The 15,323-nt window shown below is 43.4% G+C and overlaps 2 protein-coding genes across 2 annotated transcripts; one reads left to right on the top strand and one right to left on the bottom strand.

The window, feature by feature from the left end:
* Positions 1-12: 12 nt before the first annotated feature.
* ruvbl1 (RuvB-like AAA ATPase 1) lies at positions 13-8,368 on the bottom strand. Its single transcript, XM_012836735.3, has 11 exons — positions 8,071-8,368; positions 7,245-7,331; positions 6,908-7,040; positions 6,505-6,656; positions 6,248-6,337; positions 5,973-6,122; positions 3,802-3,865; positions 3,454-3,652; positions 2,791-2,893; positions 2,543-2,634; positions 13-445 (listed from the first exon to the last, which is right to left on the bottom strand). Exons 1-11 carry the CDS (start codon positions 8,209-8,211, stop codon positions 286-288), a joined length of 1,371 nt encoding a protein of 456 aa, XP_012692189.1. The 5' UTR covers positions 8,212-8,368; the 3' UTR covers positions 13-285.
* Positions 8,369-8,770: 402 nt separating this feature from the next.
* Positions 8,771-14,718, top strand: eefsec (eukaryotic elongation factor, selenocysteine-tRNA-specific). Its single transcript, XM_012835367.3, has 7 exons — positions 8,771-9,342; positions 9,830-10,037; positions 10,209-10,305; positions 10,496-10,660; positions 11,027-11,662; positions 13,420-13,576; positions 13,855-14,718. Exons 1-7 carry the CDS (start codon positions 9,033-9,035, stop codon positions 14,031-14,033), a joined length of 1,752 nt encoding a protein of 583 aa, XP_012690821.1. The 5' UTR covers positions 8,771-9,032; the 3' UTR covers positions 14,034-14,718.
* Positions 14,719-15,323: the final 605 nt, after the last annotated feature.

Below are 15,323 nucleotides of genomic sequence, written 5' to 3'. Positions count from 1 at the left end.
GGATGACTTATGTTACTTCTTTTTTTTTATTGATTTATAAAAACTATTTATATAATGAATATAAATGTACAGTCAGCCATATTTTATTTCAAATATTCAGAGAAACAACAAACCAATCAAGAACTATTCGATTATTGTTTTTTTTAATAAAGAACACATTTTAAACATAAAGATAGACATTCCAACAAAACAAAAAAAAACCTTTTTAAAACAACCTAGAGTAGGGGAATGAGCGGGTGAAGGCAGACAGTGAGTTGCACACAGACACAGAGATGGGCGTTATTATTATTTCATGAACTTGGTGTGTTGGTCCTGTAAGATCTTGGCGGAGGACTTGGCGTCGTAGAAGAGCTCATTGATCTCCTCCACCTGCTCCCTCTCCACATTCTCTTTCCCCTGCACACGGGCCAACAGGCTGGCTGGCGTCAGGAGCTGGTTAGCATACCTGAGAGAGAGACACACACACACACACACACACACACACAGAATGCAGTCTAAGGTTATATGGTATACCAACAAACGATAGGCTTCTGCATCCACACACTAGTTCATCCAAGTGCTCTGGGGGGGGGGCAGTGACATTGTACCCAACAATGAGTATTGTATTTGAAGTACCATACCTGGGGAGGAGTGGTTCACAAATGTTACAACTCAGACATACAAGGTCCCTCATAACCATGGGCAAATGTTTCAACTCAGACAGCAAAGTTACTGCAGAATAATAACTAAACCGTGGGAGGGTTTCCATAACGAGTCACTGTGTAAAGCCAAACCAGAGCTATGGCCCTTTCTGCCATCACGTGTCCTCTCTGACCTCTGACCTCTCTGACCTCTGTGACCTCTGCACCACAGGCTATGTGCTTTATCTGCTCCGCATCGGCTATCTTGGTAGAGGCTTGTTTTGAGTATCCATGTAAAAAGACTAGGGCTGTGAAATGATTAAAATTTTTAATCAGATTAATCACAGGTTTCTGTGGATTAATCATGATTAATCACATATTTTCTCAGTATATTTGTGTGAGAACAAAAAGATTTATGACAAAAGACAGATATATACATTTAACATGTTTTCTTTTTTTTATTCATAAAAAAAAACAATGGTGCTGCAACTGAGCAGTTCTTTAGCAGTTATCTTTGCTATTCCATATGGAACATTAATATAATCTTCATCCTAAACAGAATTTGGGCTTCTTAGCCATTGTATGGTTGAATAAAACATTTTTCTTTTCTTTTTAAATCAAACAGAAATGATTTGGGCTTCTTAGCCATTGTTTTTATAGGATGTTTGAACATTTTTCTCTTTTTTGTCAAACAACCATTAACCACACCATGACACAATCTAATGCCTCTAAATGCCCTTTTACAGTAGTCTAGCCGCGGCTCTCATATTACGTGCACTGTCTATCCCTATAGTGGTCGTTTTGTCTTCAATTGCCCAGTTGCTTGCAACAGTTTGGAACTTTTGTGCACATGCCTCTGCAAAGTGGAGCTCTTCTGTTTTCATGCACGTTAGTGTAAACGACTTAAACTTCCATTCGTCGGTGATTAGATGTGCAGTTACACCCAGGTAGTTATCGTTACTCACAGAAGTCCAGTGATCCCCTGTCAGCGCCTGATGTTTCGTAGCAGGCAAGTAATTTTCCTTTTTTTTCTTTTCAGCTTCATACAGCTCGTGGATTTTTGTCATTATTGTGCGACTTTGCGGTGGTTTGATACTCAAATCCCCCGTTGCCACTCGCACAACTTCGGTGAACCCCTCGTCCTCAAGAATATTAATTTTGCAATCCATTTGGCAACTGTACTAGTCAACTTGTCACAGGCACACTTAATGAGGGGCCTACGTTGTTCAGTGAGGGTGGTTTGGCGCATTCCACTTTAACTCCCCTCGCCGACCAACGCATGCATCGCGTTGAGGTGGTACTTATTGCTACGGTGAAACGATAACGTCTTCCCGCAGAGTGTGCATATCACTTTGGTTTTATTGAATGTTACATCTTTGTTTTTTTGAAACACGAACTTCCCATTACAGCGGCGACTAATGCAGATTGGGCGGAATTGTGGGTATATTGGAAGCTCATTTTGCGCATGCGTTAAATGCGTAAAAAAAATTAACTAATTAATCCTGTAATTTAATCATAACGCGTTAACGCGTTATTTTTCACAGCTCTAAAAAAGACATGTACAAATATAATATAAAATGTAATGAAAATGATAATCCCAATCTACCATGATCTAAACAGCTGATGCTTGCTGGTCATGCAACTGGAAACGGATCACTGATTTCCAGATCCAGAGTGCAATAAGATCAGTGCTGTATGGACACCAAAGAGCACACCTGCCTACGGACTGGCATCAGTAGATGCTTTGAGTGTGCTGTGACAGATTCCCCCTGGTCTGTCCCTAACCATACGTCAGTCATCATGAAGCAGAGGGTGGCATCAGTAGATGCTTTGAGTGTGACGTGACAGATTTCCCCTGGTCTCCTCACTGGTCTGTCCCTAACCATACGTTAGCCATACCATGAAGCCGAGGGTGTCATTACCTTAGCGTGGTCTTGGTGCCAATCTCTCCCAGGTGTGCAAGAGCCTCCTCACTGATGGTAATGCCTTCAATCTGTGCACGGATTTTTATGATCTACAAAAACACACACACACACACACAATTCACGTATTCAAAATGTAGTGCTTTTGCCAGCTGCTGGTCATAATAAATGTATCTACTTGACTGGTTGTCTTAAAAAAACAAACATGAATAACATCCTATATTCCTAGCATCTCTATGAGCACACACCTGTTTCATCTCCTGCGGTGTGTAGAGCATGGTCCTGATGATCATGACTCGGTCCAGCAGGTCCAGAGGGATGCCGTGTGGGGAGCTGATGTCCTCTGTCCCCCTGGGAGAGAGAGAGAGAAATCACCGGTCAATCAATCAATCAATCAATCAATCAATTCCAATTTACTTCGTCCGTCTGTCTGTCTGTCTGTCTGTCTGTCTGTCTGTCTGTCTGTCTGTCTGTCTGTCTGTCTGTCTGTCTGTCTGTCTGTCTGTCTGTGAGTGAGTGAGTGAGTGAGTGAGTGAGTGTACGTGTGTCAGCAAGAATATGCAAAATGGCCAAACCTGGCCAATTTCCATGGAACTTGGTGGATGGACCATGGGCCAAGGAAGAACTCATTACATTTGAGAACAGATCTGGACCAAGGGGAGGATCCAGGAATGTGTTTTTCCCTTTCTTTAACATTGCTAAATAAGGTATTTGGCCTTGGCGGAGGTCTGCGCTGGACTGTAACGTTACATACACGTTTTTTGTTGTCTTACATTCAGACTCAGACAAAACTAGGAGCTAAGAAGGGCTGCATTGCTTCAATACAAAGTTTTTTTTTTTTTTTTTTTAAGTGTCAACTCAAAACATCCACACACACACACACACACACACACACACACACACACACACACCTGATGAGGCAGTTCCCGCGGTTGGAGGCGAAGACGACGATGGGGGCGATGGTGCTCTCCAGGGCGCGGTGCAGGTAGGTGAAGCACTCGATGTCCAGCATGTGAACCTCGTCCACAAACAACACCCCCGGCACCAACTCAGCCACGCCCTGATCAATGTACCTGTTCACCACCTTATTGATCTCCGCCCGCAGCTTATCTGCATGCACACGCACAGAAGAGTGAGGACAAATTCAAACACCATTATCTCACAGACATATACAATAAATCAATCAATCAATCACACACAGCAAAAAAACAGGGGAAGCACATTTTGAAAACAGGTGTTAATGTGTGTTTATAGGTCACCTGTGATTTCTGTCTTCTTGGGCTTCATCAGTTGGCCCATCATCGACATGATGTCCTGTCCTCCCTGGAACACACACATTGCTAAGTCAGTTATGCCTACTCAGCAGATAACAAATTAACTTTTTGCCATCATGTCAAATGTTTGTCAATACCAGCAACTCAAATCACTAATCATCCCCCCCCCCCCCCTCATTTTTCATAACTTCTCCCACTCCCATGTTATGCTCCCTAGCACTACCAGAGCAGGGGCATCCCTCTCTACCTTTAAGAAGCTCTTGAAGACCCAACTCTTTAGAGAGCAAGTCCGTTCCAAACTTGCACTTCCTCTACCTCTCCTTATCTTTCCTCTAATGCTATCTCCTCTAACTAGTACTTAACTCGCACTTACAGTATTTGCATTCCTGCACTTTTTATTCGTTATGTAAAGTAGTATTTATTGTTACACTAGGTCTCTATTGCTCGTAGCTTGATTGTTTTCTCCTTTCAGACCTGCCAACATTGGAAAATGTGTTTGAGTACCACACCTGGGGGGGCGGCGGTTTTGTGCGGCGCGGCAGGGGAGAGAACTGTTGTAAATGTAGTATACCCCCATGATTTTTCTGTTGTCCTGTCCAAGATTTTGTGGCCTTCATTTTATTAGTTATAATACTGTTGCATGTTTGAACCAATAGACGGCATTCTGAGCTAATAAATAATGCAGTTCTGAACCACTTTAGTAGGCCTAATGAAAGAAAAAAAAGACTGTGATAACAGTTATAAGTGATAACTGTGACAACAAATTCGTAGCCTAATAAAAACTCTCTTCACAAGTGAGCAGTATGTAGCAGGCCTATTACACTTCCTCTGGGATGTTATTTCACTCTAGGCTACTTAGGACCTTCTCAAACAATGGTCATGTTGTATTTTTCCCTTTTTAATTAACATATTTAACACAACCTCATACCTGTCAAGTGTCATGATTCATCATATTTTTTTGTTCTCCCCACGTCTGACGTTTGAATGCAAGCCCAATGACATGATGTGATACCAGGACTAGACAACTGCTAAGACCAAATGATGGTGCTGTGTTTGCTTCTTTATCATTTAATTAAATTCTAGTCAGTGGAAGAGCTTTTTAGGCTATTATCATTAGCCTATTATTAGTAGAAACATATAGCCTATTACACTGTGACATGACAAAAGCTGTGCGTAGGCCTATGTGTGGACACTGTAGAAGGCTGTCGCGGACTTCGAGCATGAACTTGAGAACATCGGACATGTTCACACTTGACAGGTAGGCCTATGATTCTCTGATAATATGCATCATACTGTATTCGTTACCTGTTGCTCCTTGGTGACTGATATCAATATTGACATTGCACACTGTGCAGAAAGCATGGTGGGGAAGTCTGAAAAGAACGGAGGCATGGCCATCTCTCCCGTCAATGATTTTTTTGAGGCGCATGCAATCTTTTTATTTTATCCGGTGGTTCTGCCATGGTAGCATACTATAAGAGTTTGTCTGAAATTAGTAATATCAAAAACACCAAGAAAGCGTAACGTCAAACCATTTGTAACACAGCCAAGACACTTAGATATATTTGCCATTTTAAATCGATGGCGAACATAAAGACCGCATGGTTAACATCGTTGGGCTAAAATTTAATTAATTTAACGTCTTATCTGCATTACTCGTTAGTTTACCTTTCAGTGATTTTTAACTTGGTTTAATGTCCTCACTTGAAGGATTTGCCAGATGTTGGCGAGAAGGGAAAGTTAGGTAAGTATGAATGAAAAATCGCTAACTGAGACAAAACCAGCGGTTGATTCTACTGACTGCAGAGTAACCTAGTACTTTCTGATTTCGAGGGTCATACAGAGGATAGTAACGGCAGGGGGTCTGTGATTGGTCAAACTCCTCTTCTGCTTCTTGCTCTGCTGCAGCTGCCTATGTACGCCTTGGCAACTCGACACAGACAGACTTTGAAGGTTGAACCCGTTTTTATTTTGTATTTTTTGTTTTGCGTACTTTTAGAGCATCAACTCGTACCAGCGTACTTTGATGTCAAAATGCGTGCCAGGTACGCAAAATGCGTACATGTTGGCAGGTCTGTCCTTTGTACGTCAGTTTGGATAAAATCGTCTGCTAAATGACTAAATGTAAATGTTATGCTTATTCAATATCTGTGTACCTGTGGCCTGGCGTTTGCTATGTCCAGGTCGTGAAGAGTGACGTCCTGGATGATCTCCTTCTTCTTGTGTACGTCTCCTTTGGGCAGTGGCACGTACTCCTCAGCCTCCAGGTCAAACTCTGTGGCAAATGTGTCACAGCGCCCCTGCCTCTGAACAACCAATCACAGCACAGATAAGGGAAAGCAGGGTTACACATCCACCAAGTGTTACCGTCTCAGAAAAGAGTGGACTATCGGTCAACCAAAACTGGGATTGAAAAAGTGTGTTTGTTTACCTTGACAGCTCCACTGTTGGATTCGATGTAGATGACGTCTCCTACCTCTACCCTCTCTTTCTGCAGACTCTCATAGATGCTGGGATCCAGCTACAATCAGAACACACACACACAGACACATATTATTGCTACAACTGAATGCTGTAAACCCAAATAATTACATCATATTACTAAGCATAATCAATTTTTTACTCTATACTATATCTATATCTAATAGATTACTGAGCAAATTTACGATATTCCAAACACAAACAAACCTTGAGCTGCTTGGTGCCTTTTCCAGTCTTGAGGCCGATGATGACGTGGCTGATGGTTTTCCCGTATCCACCCATGGGGTTCTCCGTCTCACAGGGGCTCAGCTCCGTCACCTCCCCCTCATACACCTCCTTAGTCTCTTTAATACGCAACCCTACGCACACATACACAGTTACTGACTGTTAACGCTCCTAACGCAACAGGTTTACGCCTATTGTGTGTGACCAGTGCAGTCACCCAATTAACTTCCTCTTGCATGGAGGCCCATAGATTCCCACATACACACATGTTCAAACCTAAACTGATCTAATCACTGATCAGTGAATAATCATTACTAGTCTCATTACGGAATCCTTAATGGGACCAGTAGTGTGTGTGTGTGTGTGTGTGTGAATGCCTACTCACCGATAGCCCTTCTGAAGTTCTCCATCAGGACTTCTGTCTTCTTGATTTCTGAGGAGTACACCTCACTGCCCACCATGGGACAGAAGGGCACCTTATTTCCCAGCTCCTGAGCCATGGCCAAGGCAAGCGCAGTCTACACACACACACACACACATTTATGCCCATTTCCTCCCCTCTCCAGTTTCATCTGTACCCCTCATATAGTCATATTGTATATCAAAGCACATCTTAAAACACATATATCCTCATGACTGAGAATTAATATTACACTACATCATTGACCGAATTCTCTGATAAACAGATTTATTGTAAGGGAAAACATATTTGCTTGACGCACTTTTCCAGTTCCAGGAGGTCCGGCCAGTAAAACTGCCCTTCCAGCCATTTTCTTGCCGCGGATTAGTTCCACTATGATGCCACATGCCTAGAAATTCCAAAAACGTATCATGTCAACCACCGACACAAACAGTACAGTAATAAAATACATACTACGTTCACCCAACCTAGGTTGGCAGGCATTGCTAGTCAACAGCAATCTTACATACATGTCACTAATCTTTCACTAAACTTTCATTGATTGGTTATTCTACCCTTAGAGAAATGTATCTCAGGAAAGTAGCAGCTTACTTTCAATGTATGCTTAAAATCAAAGAAATTATCAATCAGGACAGCGCGTAGAAGGTAAAAACACTGGCCAACAACACTGTTTACTAGTGTAGCCGTTGCTAGGCAATATTTACAAGCCAAGCTATGTTGTCTAGGGCTAGCTAACATGATAAAGGTGAAGGCAAAGAGGTACAAATTAGATATCTTAAAAGAAACATCACGTAACTTTAATTGTCTCAAGTTGCCATTTCAATTTTGTCGTACGCTTGCAAACCAAGTAGCCGATTTTGCTTTGTTTCTCTCAATGAAGAGGGGGCGTTGCAATGCTAGCTAGCTCGCTCGCTAGTAATCAAACCGCATGTACCACACAGCGTGGCCCGGATAGCTCGCTATCTGATCAGCTAACGTCAGCTCTGCTTATATCTAGCTGGGACCAGGGAAAGCTATAGAATTGCCGACGATGTAAAAGTGCTAAAACCCAATTAAATGACAGCCTAGCCCAATTGTATAGCCAATAGTTCGGCTATCAAGACGAACGTTAGCTTACGTTAACTTACCTCTCTTGCTGTCTCCTGTCCCACCAGGCCCGATGCAGACTGCTTCGCATTGCCGGCGTCGTCTAGTCCAAGGCCTTTCACATGGCTGTGTGAGGCGATACGCTGAGTTTTCGTGGTGCTTTTCACCTCCTCTATCTTCATTGTTTCTGAAAATGTACACAAATCTAGCTACAATGATTCCAATAAACAACTTTCCTTCACTTCAATTCGGCGCGAAGCACTTTTCTAACGCAAGTCTTCTAATCGGGTCCGGGGTAACCAAGGCAATTGAAGGAAGTCCCGCCTTCACTCTCAAGCAATCAAACGATTTGTCAGATACAATTTCAGTGGACATTTCATTGGACGTCGGTAGTTCATAGTTTTTCTTAAAATTAGACCGGGTTGTGTACTATTGCTGTCAGTGTATGTGGATATCCTATTTTTTCCGGTTTGAAATAGCCGATTGAACACTGTCAACATATGAATGTTAGGCTACGTGTATGTTTCTTTGTAACTTCTGTGATAAGAAATAAAAGTATGTTTTAATGTATTATGAGAAATTGGCATTATCGCCACTAAAATATAATTATAGTTTATGGTGTGTTGGTTGTGTATTTTTGTTGCTAATTTCAGTTTCCTTAACTTACGGTAATGAGGATTACGTTCATGTTAACTTTTTATCTTTGTGACATTCGCATGGAACCGAAAACCATTAGGGGGAATCATATTGATGAAACACCGGAAAGGTACTATGACAGGAAACTTTCTTTGCCAATTGTTTTTGCTTAGTGAGCACACAAACCACCCTATTTAAATCTTCGGTTTCAGTAATGTTATGTTCTGCCACCTCTGTGGTTGATCGCTAGTTGGCCCCTATTCTATTTTAAGATTTTATGAAGGTTCTGTCACTAAAAAGTGCCGTCTCCCTAACGTTAAGAGTAAAGTTCAGTTAACGTTAACGTAACTGGACTGGTTGGACAATCATGGCAGACGGAGACAACGGGGGCGGCTCTACTAAAACGTTAAATTTCAACGTTGGTGTGTTAGGGCATGTTGATAGCGGTAAAACGTCTTTAGCCCGAGCGCTCAGCAGCACAGCTTCCACCGCTGCTTTCGACAAGAACCCACAGTCCCGGGAGCGTGGGATCACGCTAGATTTGGGGTTCAGTTCGTTCACCGTGGACCTACCGCAACATCTGGAAGCCGAATGTCGCCCACGCGGTTATGACAGCTTACAGTTTACGCTAGTAGATTGCCCTGGCCATGCATCCCTCATCCGTACCATCATCGGGGGTTAGTATGTTCATATAATCATCATGTTTGTCTTACTGTTTATTTGGCACTCATATTGGTGTCAGTGAAGCACATACTCTCAAAGTGAAACGTTAGGGTAGTTTGAACTGTATTGTTTCTTATGGGAGTAAATTGTCCCGAATAGAGAGGACAACTGCAATAGGAACGTAGGAACAGGATAGGAACGTGATAAGCCACTCTCAGCACAATGACCACAGCCTCTCTGTGTCTCCTGTGTCTGTGCTATCTCTGTGTCCCCTGTGTCTGTGCTCTCTCTGTGTGTCCCCTCTGTCTGTGCTATCGCTGTGTCCCCTGTGTCTGTGCTCTCTCTGTGTGTCCCCTCTGTCTGTGCTATCACTGTGTCCCCTGTTTCTGTGCTCTCTCTGTATCCCCTGTGTCTGTGCTCTCTCTGTGTCCCCTGTGTCTGTGCTCTCTCTGTGTCCCCTGTGTCTGTGCTGTATGGCTGTGATTATGGGTGCATGTGCAGGAGCTCAGATCATTGATTTGATGGTGCTGGTGGTGGACGTGGTGAAGGGGATGCAAACACAGACAGCGGAGTGCCTTCTGATTGGTCAGCTGACCTGTTCACGCATGCTGGTCATCCTCAACAAAACAGATCTTTTGCCAAGCGACAAAAGGCAGAGCGCCATTGAAAAGATGACCAAGAGGATGCACAAAACTCTGGAGAACACCAGGTACATCAAGGCACAATAAAAGGCTTTCTTTATCAGACGTAGGCAGCAGGCATACAGACAATATGACACTCTTACCATATTGTGTGTGTGTGTGTGTGTGTGTGTGTGTGTGTGTGTGTGTGTGTGTGTGTGTGTGTGTGTGTGTGTGTGTGTGTGTGTGTTAATGGGCAGGTTTAAAGACTGCCCCGTCATAGCTGTGGCAGCTAAGCCTGGAGGTCCTGAGGCTGCAGAAACAGATGAACCCCTAGGCATCCCTGAATTAGTAGAGGTGAGAACCCCTTTGTGTGTGTGTAGTTCTGCAGTGCAGTATAACATGGAAGGGTTTGGCTGGACTGATGACCTCTTCTGGTCTCCCTCTGTGCTTCTGTCGCACCAACAGTATGTATGTTCTGATCTGCCGCCCTTTTGCTGTTTCAGTAGGCTGAACAAAATGTGTGTGTGTGTGTGTGTGTGTGTAGGTGCTGAAGCAGCAGGCCTTCCTGCCTCAGAGGGACTCCACAGGCTCTCTGCTGATGGCTGTTGATCACTGCTTCTCCATCCGAGGCCAAGGCACTGTCATGACTGGCACCGTCCTGCAGGGGGCAGTACACATCAACGACACTGTAGAAATCCCAGCCTTGAAGGTAAATACTTTGGCTTTTTCTCTCTTTCTGTGTCTTTGTTTTTTTCTCTGTCTCTCTCTCTCTCGCACACACACACATACACACACACCCTCTCATACGCACAATCTTTCTTTCTCGCTCTTGAATCAAAAGTAGACAGTTTCTGTGTTTGAAGGTCTGTTTTGCCATCTGACAAGCCTGGCTTGAAAGCTGTGTGAGTGCAATGTAATAACTATGAGATGTTTCATGTTTAATTTCCAGTTAGTTGATTAGAACTGCTTGAGAACTCATAGAAGTGCTATGTACATTCTGCGTGTGTCATTGAGCTATGTTCATTACCAGCTAGGGAAGAGTTCACATCTGGACTGTCCCCTGTAATCCACTCAGGTGACTAAGAAGGTGAAGTCGATGCAGATGTTTCGCCGGCCGGTCAGCATGGCCGTGCAGGGCGACCGCGTGGGGGTGTGTGTGACGCAGTTCGACCCCAAGCTGTTGGAGAGGGGCGTGGTGTGTTCGCCCGGCTCCTTGCATACGCTCTACGCCGCCCTCATCGCTGTGCACAAGATCAGCTACTTCCGCGGGACCCTCGCCAGCCGCACCAAATTCCACATCAGCCTTGGCCACGAGACCGTCATGGCGCGCGTCTCCTTCTTCGGCTCGGCGGCGGCTTGTGGCAGCCAATCCGGAGCGGAGCCAGACCCAGAAAGCCAACCTGTCAATGAGGCGGAGGCGGGCTTTTCATTTGACAGGGAGTACCGCCACCAGGAGGAGTACGTGATTGGTCAGAGTGAGGGAAAGGCCCCTGAGCAATGGGCCCTGCTGGAGTTTGAGAAGCCAGTCACATGTCCGCCTAACTGCTTGGTGATTGGCTCGAGGCTCGACACTGACATCCATGCCAACACGTGCCGATTGGCCTTCCACGGGAGGCTCCTGCACGGCATGGAGGAGAAGAACTATGCAGAGAGTACCCTGCCCCGCCTTCTCATCAGCAAAGACAAACAAAGAGAGGGCGCTGTGGAAAGGGTACACACACACACACACACACACACACACATACATACATACATACATACATACATACATACATACAGTAGCTAAATATCCGGTGGGTATATACAGCGGGTAAAATAAGTATTGAACACGTCACCATTTTTCTCAGTAAAAATATTTCCAAAGGTATTGACATGACATTTTCACCAGATGTTGGTAACAACCCAAGTAACACATACATACAAAGAAAACAAATTAAATAAGTTCAGAAATGAAGTTATGTATAATAATGTGAAATGATACAGGGAAAAAGTATTGAACACGCTTACTGATATTTATTCAATACTTTGTACAAAAGCCTTTATAGGTAATGACCGCTTCAAGACGCTTCCTGTATGGAGAAACTAGTCGTATGCATTGCTCAGCTGTGATTTTGGCCCATTCTTCCACACAAACAGTCTTCAAATCTTGAAAGTTCCTTGGGCCTCTTCTATGATCTCTGATCTTCAGTTCTTTCCATAGATTTTCAATTGGATTCAAGTCAGATGATTGGCTGGGCCATTCTAGCAGCTTTATTTTCTTTCTCTGAAACCAATTGAGAGTTTCCTTGGCTGTTCACTTTCTTGCTGAAATGTCCACCGTCGTTTCATCTTCATCATCCTGGTAGATGGCAGCAGATTTTTATCAAGAATGTCTCGGTACATTTTTCCATTCATCCTTCCTTCAATTGTGTGAAGTTTGCCAGTACCGTATGCTGAAAAGCAGCCCCACACCATGATGTTCCCACCTCCAAACTTCACTGTTGGGATGATGTACAGTGCCATTTGTCCTCCAAACATGGTGTGCATTATGGCACCCAAAGAGTTCAAATTTGCTCTCATCTGACCAGACTATATTCTCCCAGTATTTCACAGGCTTGTCCAAATGTCGTGCTGCAAACTTTAAACGAGCTTTAACATGCTTTTTCTTCAGCAATGGAGTCTTATGTGGTGAGCGTGCATACAGGCCATGGCGGTTGAGTGCATTACTCATTGTTTTCTTCTAAACAACTGTACCTGCAAATTCCAGGTATTTCTGAAGCTCTCCACTGTGGTCCTTGGCTCTTGGACAACTCTTCTGATAATTCTTTTCACTCCTCTGTCAAAAATCTTGCGAGGAGCACCTGGTCGTGGCCAGTTTATGGTGAAATGATGTTCTTTCCGCTTATGGTCCAAACAGTGCTCACTGGAATATTCAGAAGTTTAGAAATGCGTCTGTAACCAATGCCATCAGTATGTTTTGCAAAAAGAAGGTTACGAAGGTCTTGAGAGAGCTCTTTGCTTTTACCCATCATGAGATTTTTCTTGTGTGACACCTTGGTATTGAGACACCTTTTTATAGGCCATCAGTTGGGATATTAATTTGCACTGACAAGGGGCCGGATTGCTTTCTAATTACTGATAGATTTCAGCAGTTTTCTTGGCTTTCCATGCCTTTTTGCACCTCCCTTTCTTCATGTGTTCAATACTTTTTCCCTGTGTTATTTCACACTAATACTGACTTAATTTCTGAATTTATTTGTGTTGGTTTCTGTGTATGTATTGATTACTTGGGTTGTTACCAACATCTGGTGAAAATTTCATGTCAATAGCACCTTTGGAAATATATTTACTGAGAAAAATGGTGACGTGTTCAATACTTATTTTACCCGCTGTATTTATATATATTAATTGGTCTGTATATTTTGTATAAGGTAAGTATTTAACATTCTCACATACTCTTTTTGTCACTTCCTATTTTTCTGTGGTCAGGTGACTGATGACTACACCGTGATTGGCCGGAATCTGTTTAAGAAGGAGACCAACCTGCAGCTGTTTGTGGGGTTAAAGGTCACACTGTCTTCGGGGGAGTCGGGGGTGATCGAGGGGGGCTTTGGACAGAGTGGGAAGGTGAAAATTAGAATACCAGGTGAGAGGAGATGATGGTGCAGGTACAATATGACAAAACGAAATACACACACACACACACACACACACACACACAAGAACACAGCTGTGTTGACTCGTCTACAGCCTCATCATGATGATGGCCTGATGTCCTCATCAGATAGTGATCTGTGTGTTTACACCTTCCTCAACCTGCCTACACGCGCACACACACACACACACACACACACACACACACGCACACAATTTAAAGACAGAGATGCATCGTTTTTTCTTTCTCTCTGTCTTTCTCTCAATCAGAGGGGTTGAAAGATGAGACGAAGCCGCTTCTCTCCTGTGGAAAGAAGAAAGGAAAGGGAGGAGGGAAGAGCGACTCGGTCAAAGAGGAAGAGTCCAAAGGTGACTCACAGCCTGTTTTAATCCACCTGCATTTCAAGAGGTACATCTTCGACCCCAAGAAAAAGATGGTACAGTCCTGATTACCAGAAGAAAAAGATGGTACAGTCCTGACCACCGGAACTCTGAGAGGCCTAGGGACATTCTGGAACTCTGAAAGTGGCAGCCAGACATTGAAACCCGTCACCAACACATACGCACAAATAAACACACACACACACACACCACACACACAAACACACACACACACACACACACGCTATATGTGTAAATGATGAAGCCAGCTAGAGCACTACTACATATATTGAGCTGGAAAACACATATAGTGACCAAAGGTCTAGTTTACACAATTTTCTCTTTCTCTCTCTCTCTCACACACACACACACACACACACACACACACACACACACACACACACACACACACAAACCCACAGCCTCTTTCTCCCTCCCACCCCTCTCTCTCTCTCTTACACACACACACACACTCAGTCTCTGTTTTGTGTCATCATCTTTCTCAGAATCAGTTTATTCATTGACTCTGACAGTGGCCAGTGATGGTATGACATGGTCTCCTGTGGTCCACCTTCATGACACTTTGCCCTGACCAAGATGACATCAGCATGATGTTGTGTGCATTATTGATGCTGGGAACCAATGAGCTGCTTTTTGTTTAAAAATTCTGTGTACACGAGTCAATATTTTGACAGTGTGTGTGTGAGGGCAGCAAGAACTGTTTGGAAGTAAATGCTGCTGTTAAACCCCAAATCTGTGTGTGTCCATAAGTTCTCTTTTGCAGTCCGTCCACTACAGGTCAGCTCAACAACCACACCGTTATAATACATTTTAGATACAAGACAAGACGTGAAAATCATCAAATATAATAAAATGCATAAACTTTGCATTAATTCCAAGTAGGTAAATCTCAAGTGGACAAGAAATGCAGACTGTGTAAGACAAATAAATTAAGTTACAGGGATACTATTGGATATATATATATAACATACTCATACTTAAATCCTCTACCTTCTCATAGGCATACAAACAAGGTGAACTGTGTCCTATATGAAAGCATTATAGACTCTAGGAGCATTCTGAAATCAGTGACATAGCACTAGCTTTTGGATATTGGAGAGAAAGGAGGTTTTTGGATATTGGAGAGAAAAGAGGGTTTGGGATATTGGAGAGAAGGAAGGTTTTTGGCAACAGCACAGACAAGGTTTCAGATGGCAGATCTGTTCCATAGTGACTAAGGTTCAACAGAAGTCTGTAGTAGCACAGAAATGAAGACTTTTGAACAGTTCCCCATCATTTTATGTAGCTGCACTATAAAACAGTAGAGGGCGCTGCAGCACGGAGAACTCCCACAAACC

The sequence above is a fragment of the Clupea harengus genome, chromosome 5 (genome assembly GCF_900700415.2).
Source record: "Clupea harengus chromosome 5, Ch_v2.0.2, whole genome shotgun sequence".
NCBI classification, from domain to species: Eukaryota; Metazoa; Chordata; class Actinopteri; order Clupeiformes; family Clupeidae; genus Clupea; species Clupea harengus.
Note: the sequence above shows the minus strand (reverse complement) of the source record. Positions and strands in the feature narration are given on the sequence as shown.

What these genes read in the sequence shown, in the direction of transcription:
- ruvbl1 (XM_012836735.3), bottom strand. Translation starts at nt 8,211, where the DNA reads ATGAAGATAGAGGAGGTGAAAAGCACCACGAAAACTCAGCGTATCGCC. An exon ending in AAGGCACCAAGCAGCTCAAG is followed by an intron (nt 6,338 to 6,504) that starts GTTTGTTTGTGT and finishes TTCTGATTGTAG; the next exon opens with CTGGATCCCAGCATCTATGA. An exon ending in TAGCAAACGCCAGGCCACAG is followed by an intron (nt 3,866 to 5,972) that starts GTACACAGATAT and finishes TGTGTGTTCCAG; the next exon opens with GGAGGACAGGACATCATGTC.
- eefsec (XM_012835367.3), top strand. Translation starts at nt 9,033, where the DNA reads ATGGCAGACGGAGACAACGGGGGCGGCTCTACTAAAACGTTAAATTTC. An exon ending in AAAACTCTGGAGAACACCAG is followed by an intron (nt 10,038 to 10,208) that starts GTACATCAAGGC and finishes GTTAATGGGCAG; the next exon opens with GTTTAAAGACTGCCCCGTCA. An exon ending in GCATCCCTGAATTAGTAGAG is followed by an intron (nt 10,306 to 10,495) that starts GTGAGAACCCCT and finishes GTGTGTGTGTAG; the next exon opens with GTGCTGAAGCAGCAGGCCTT.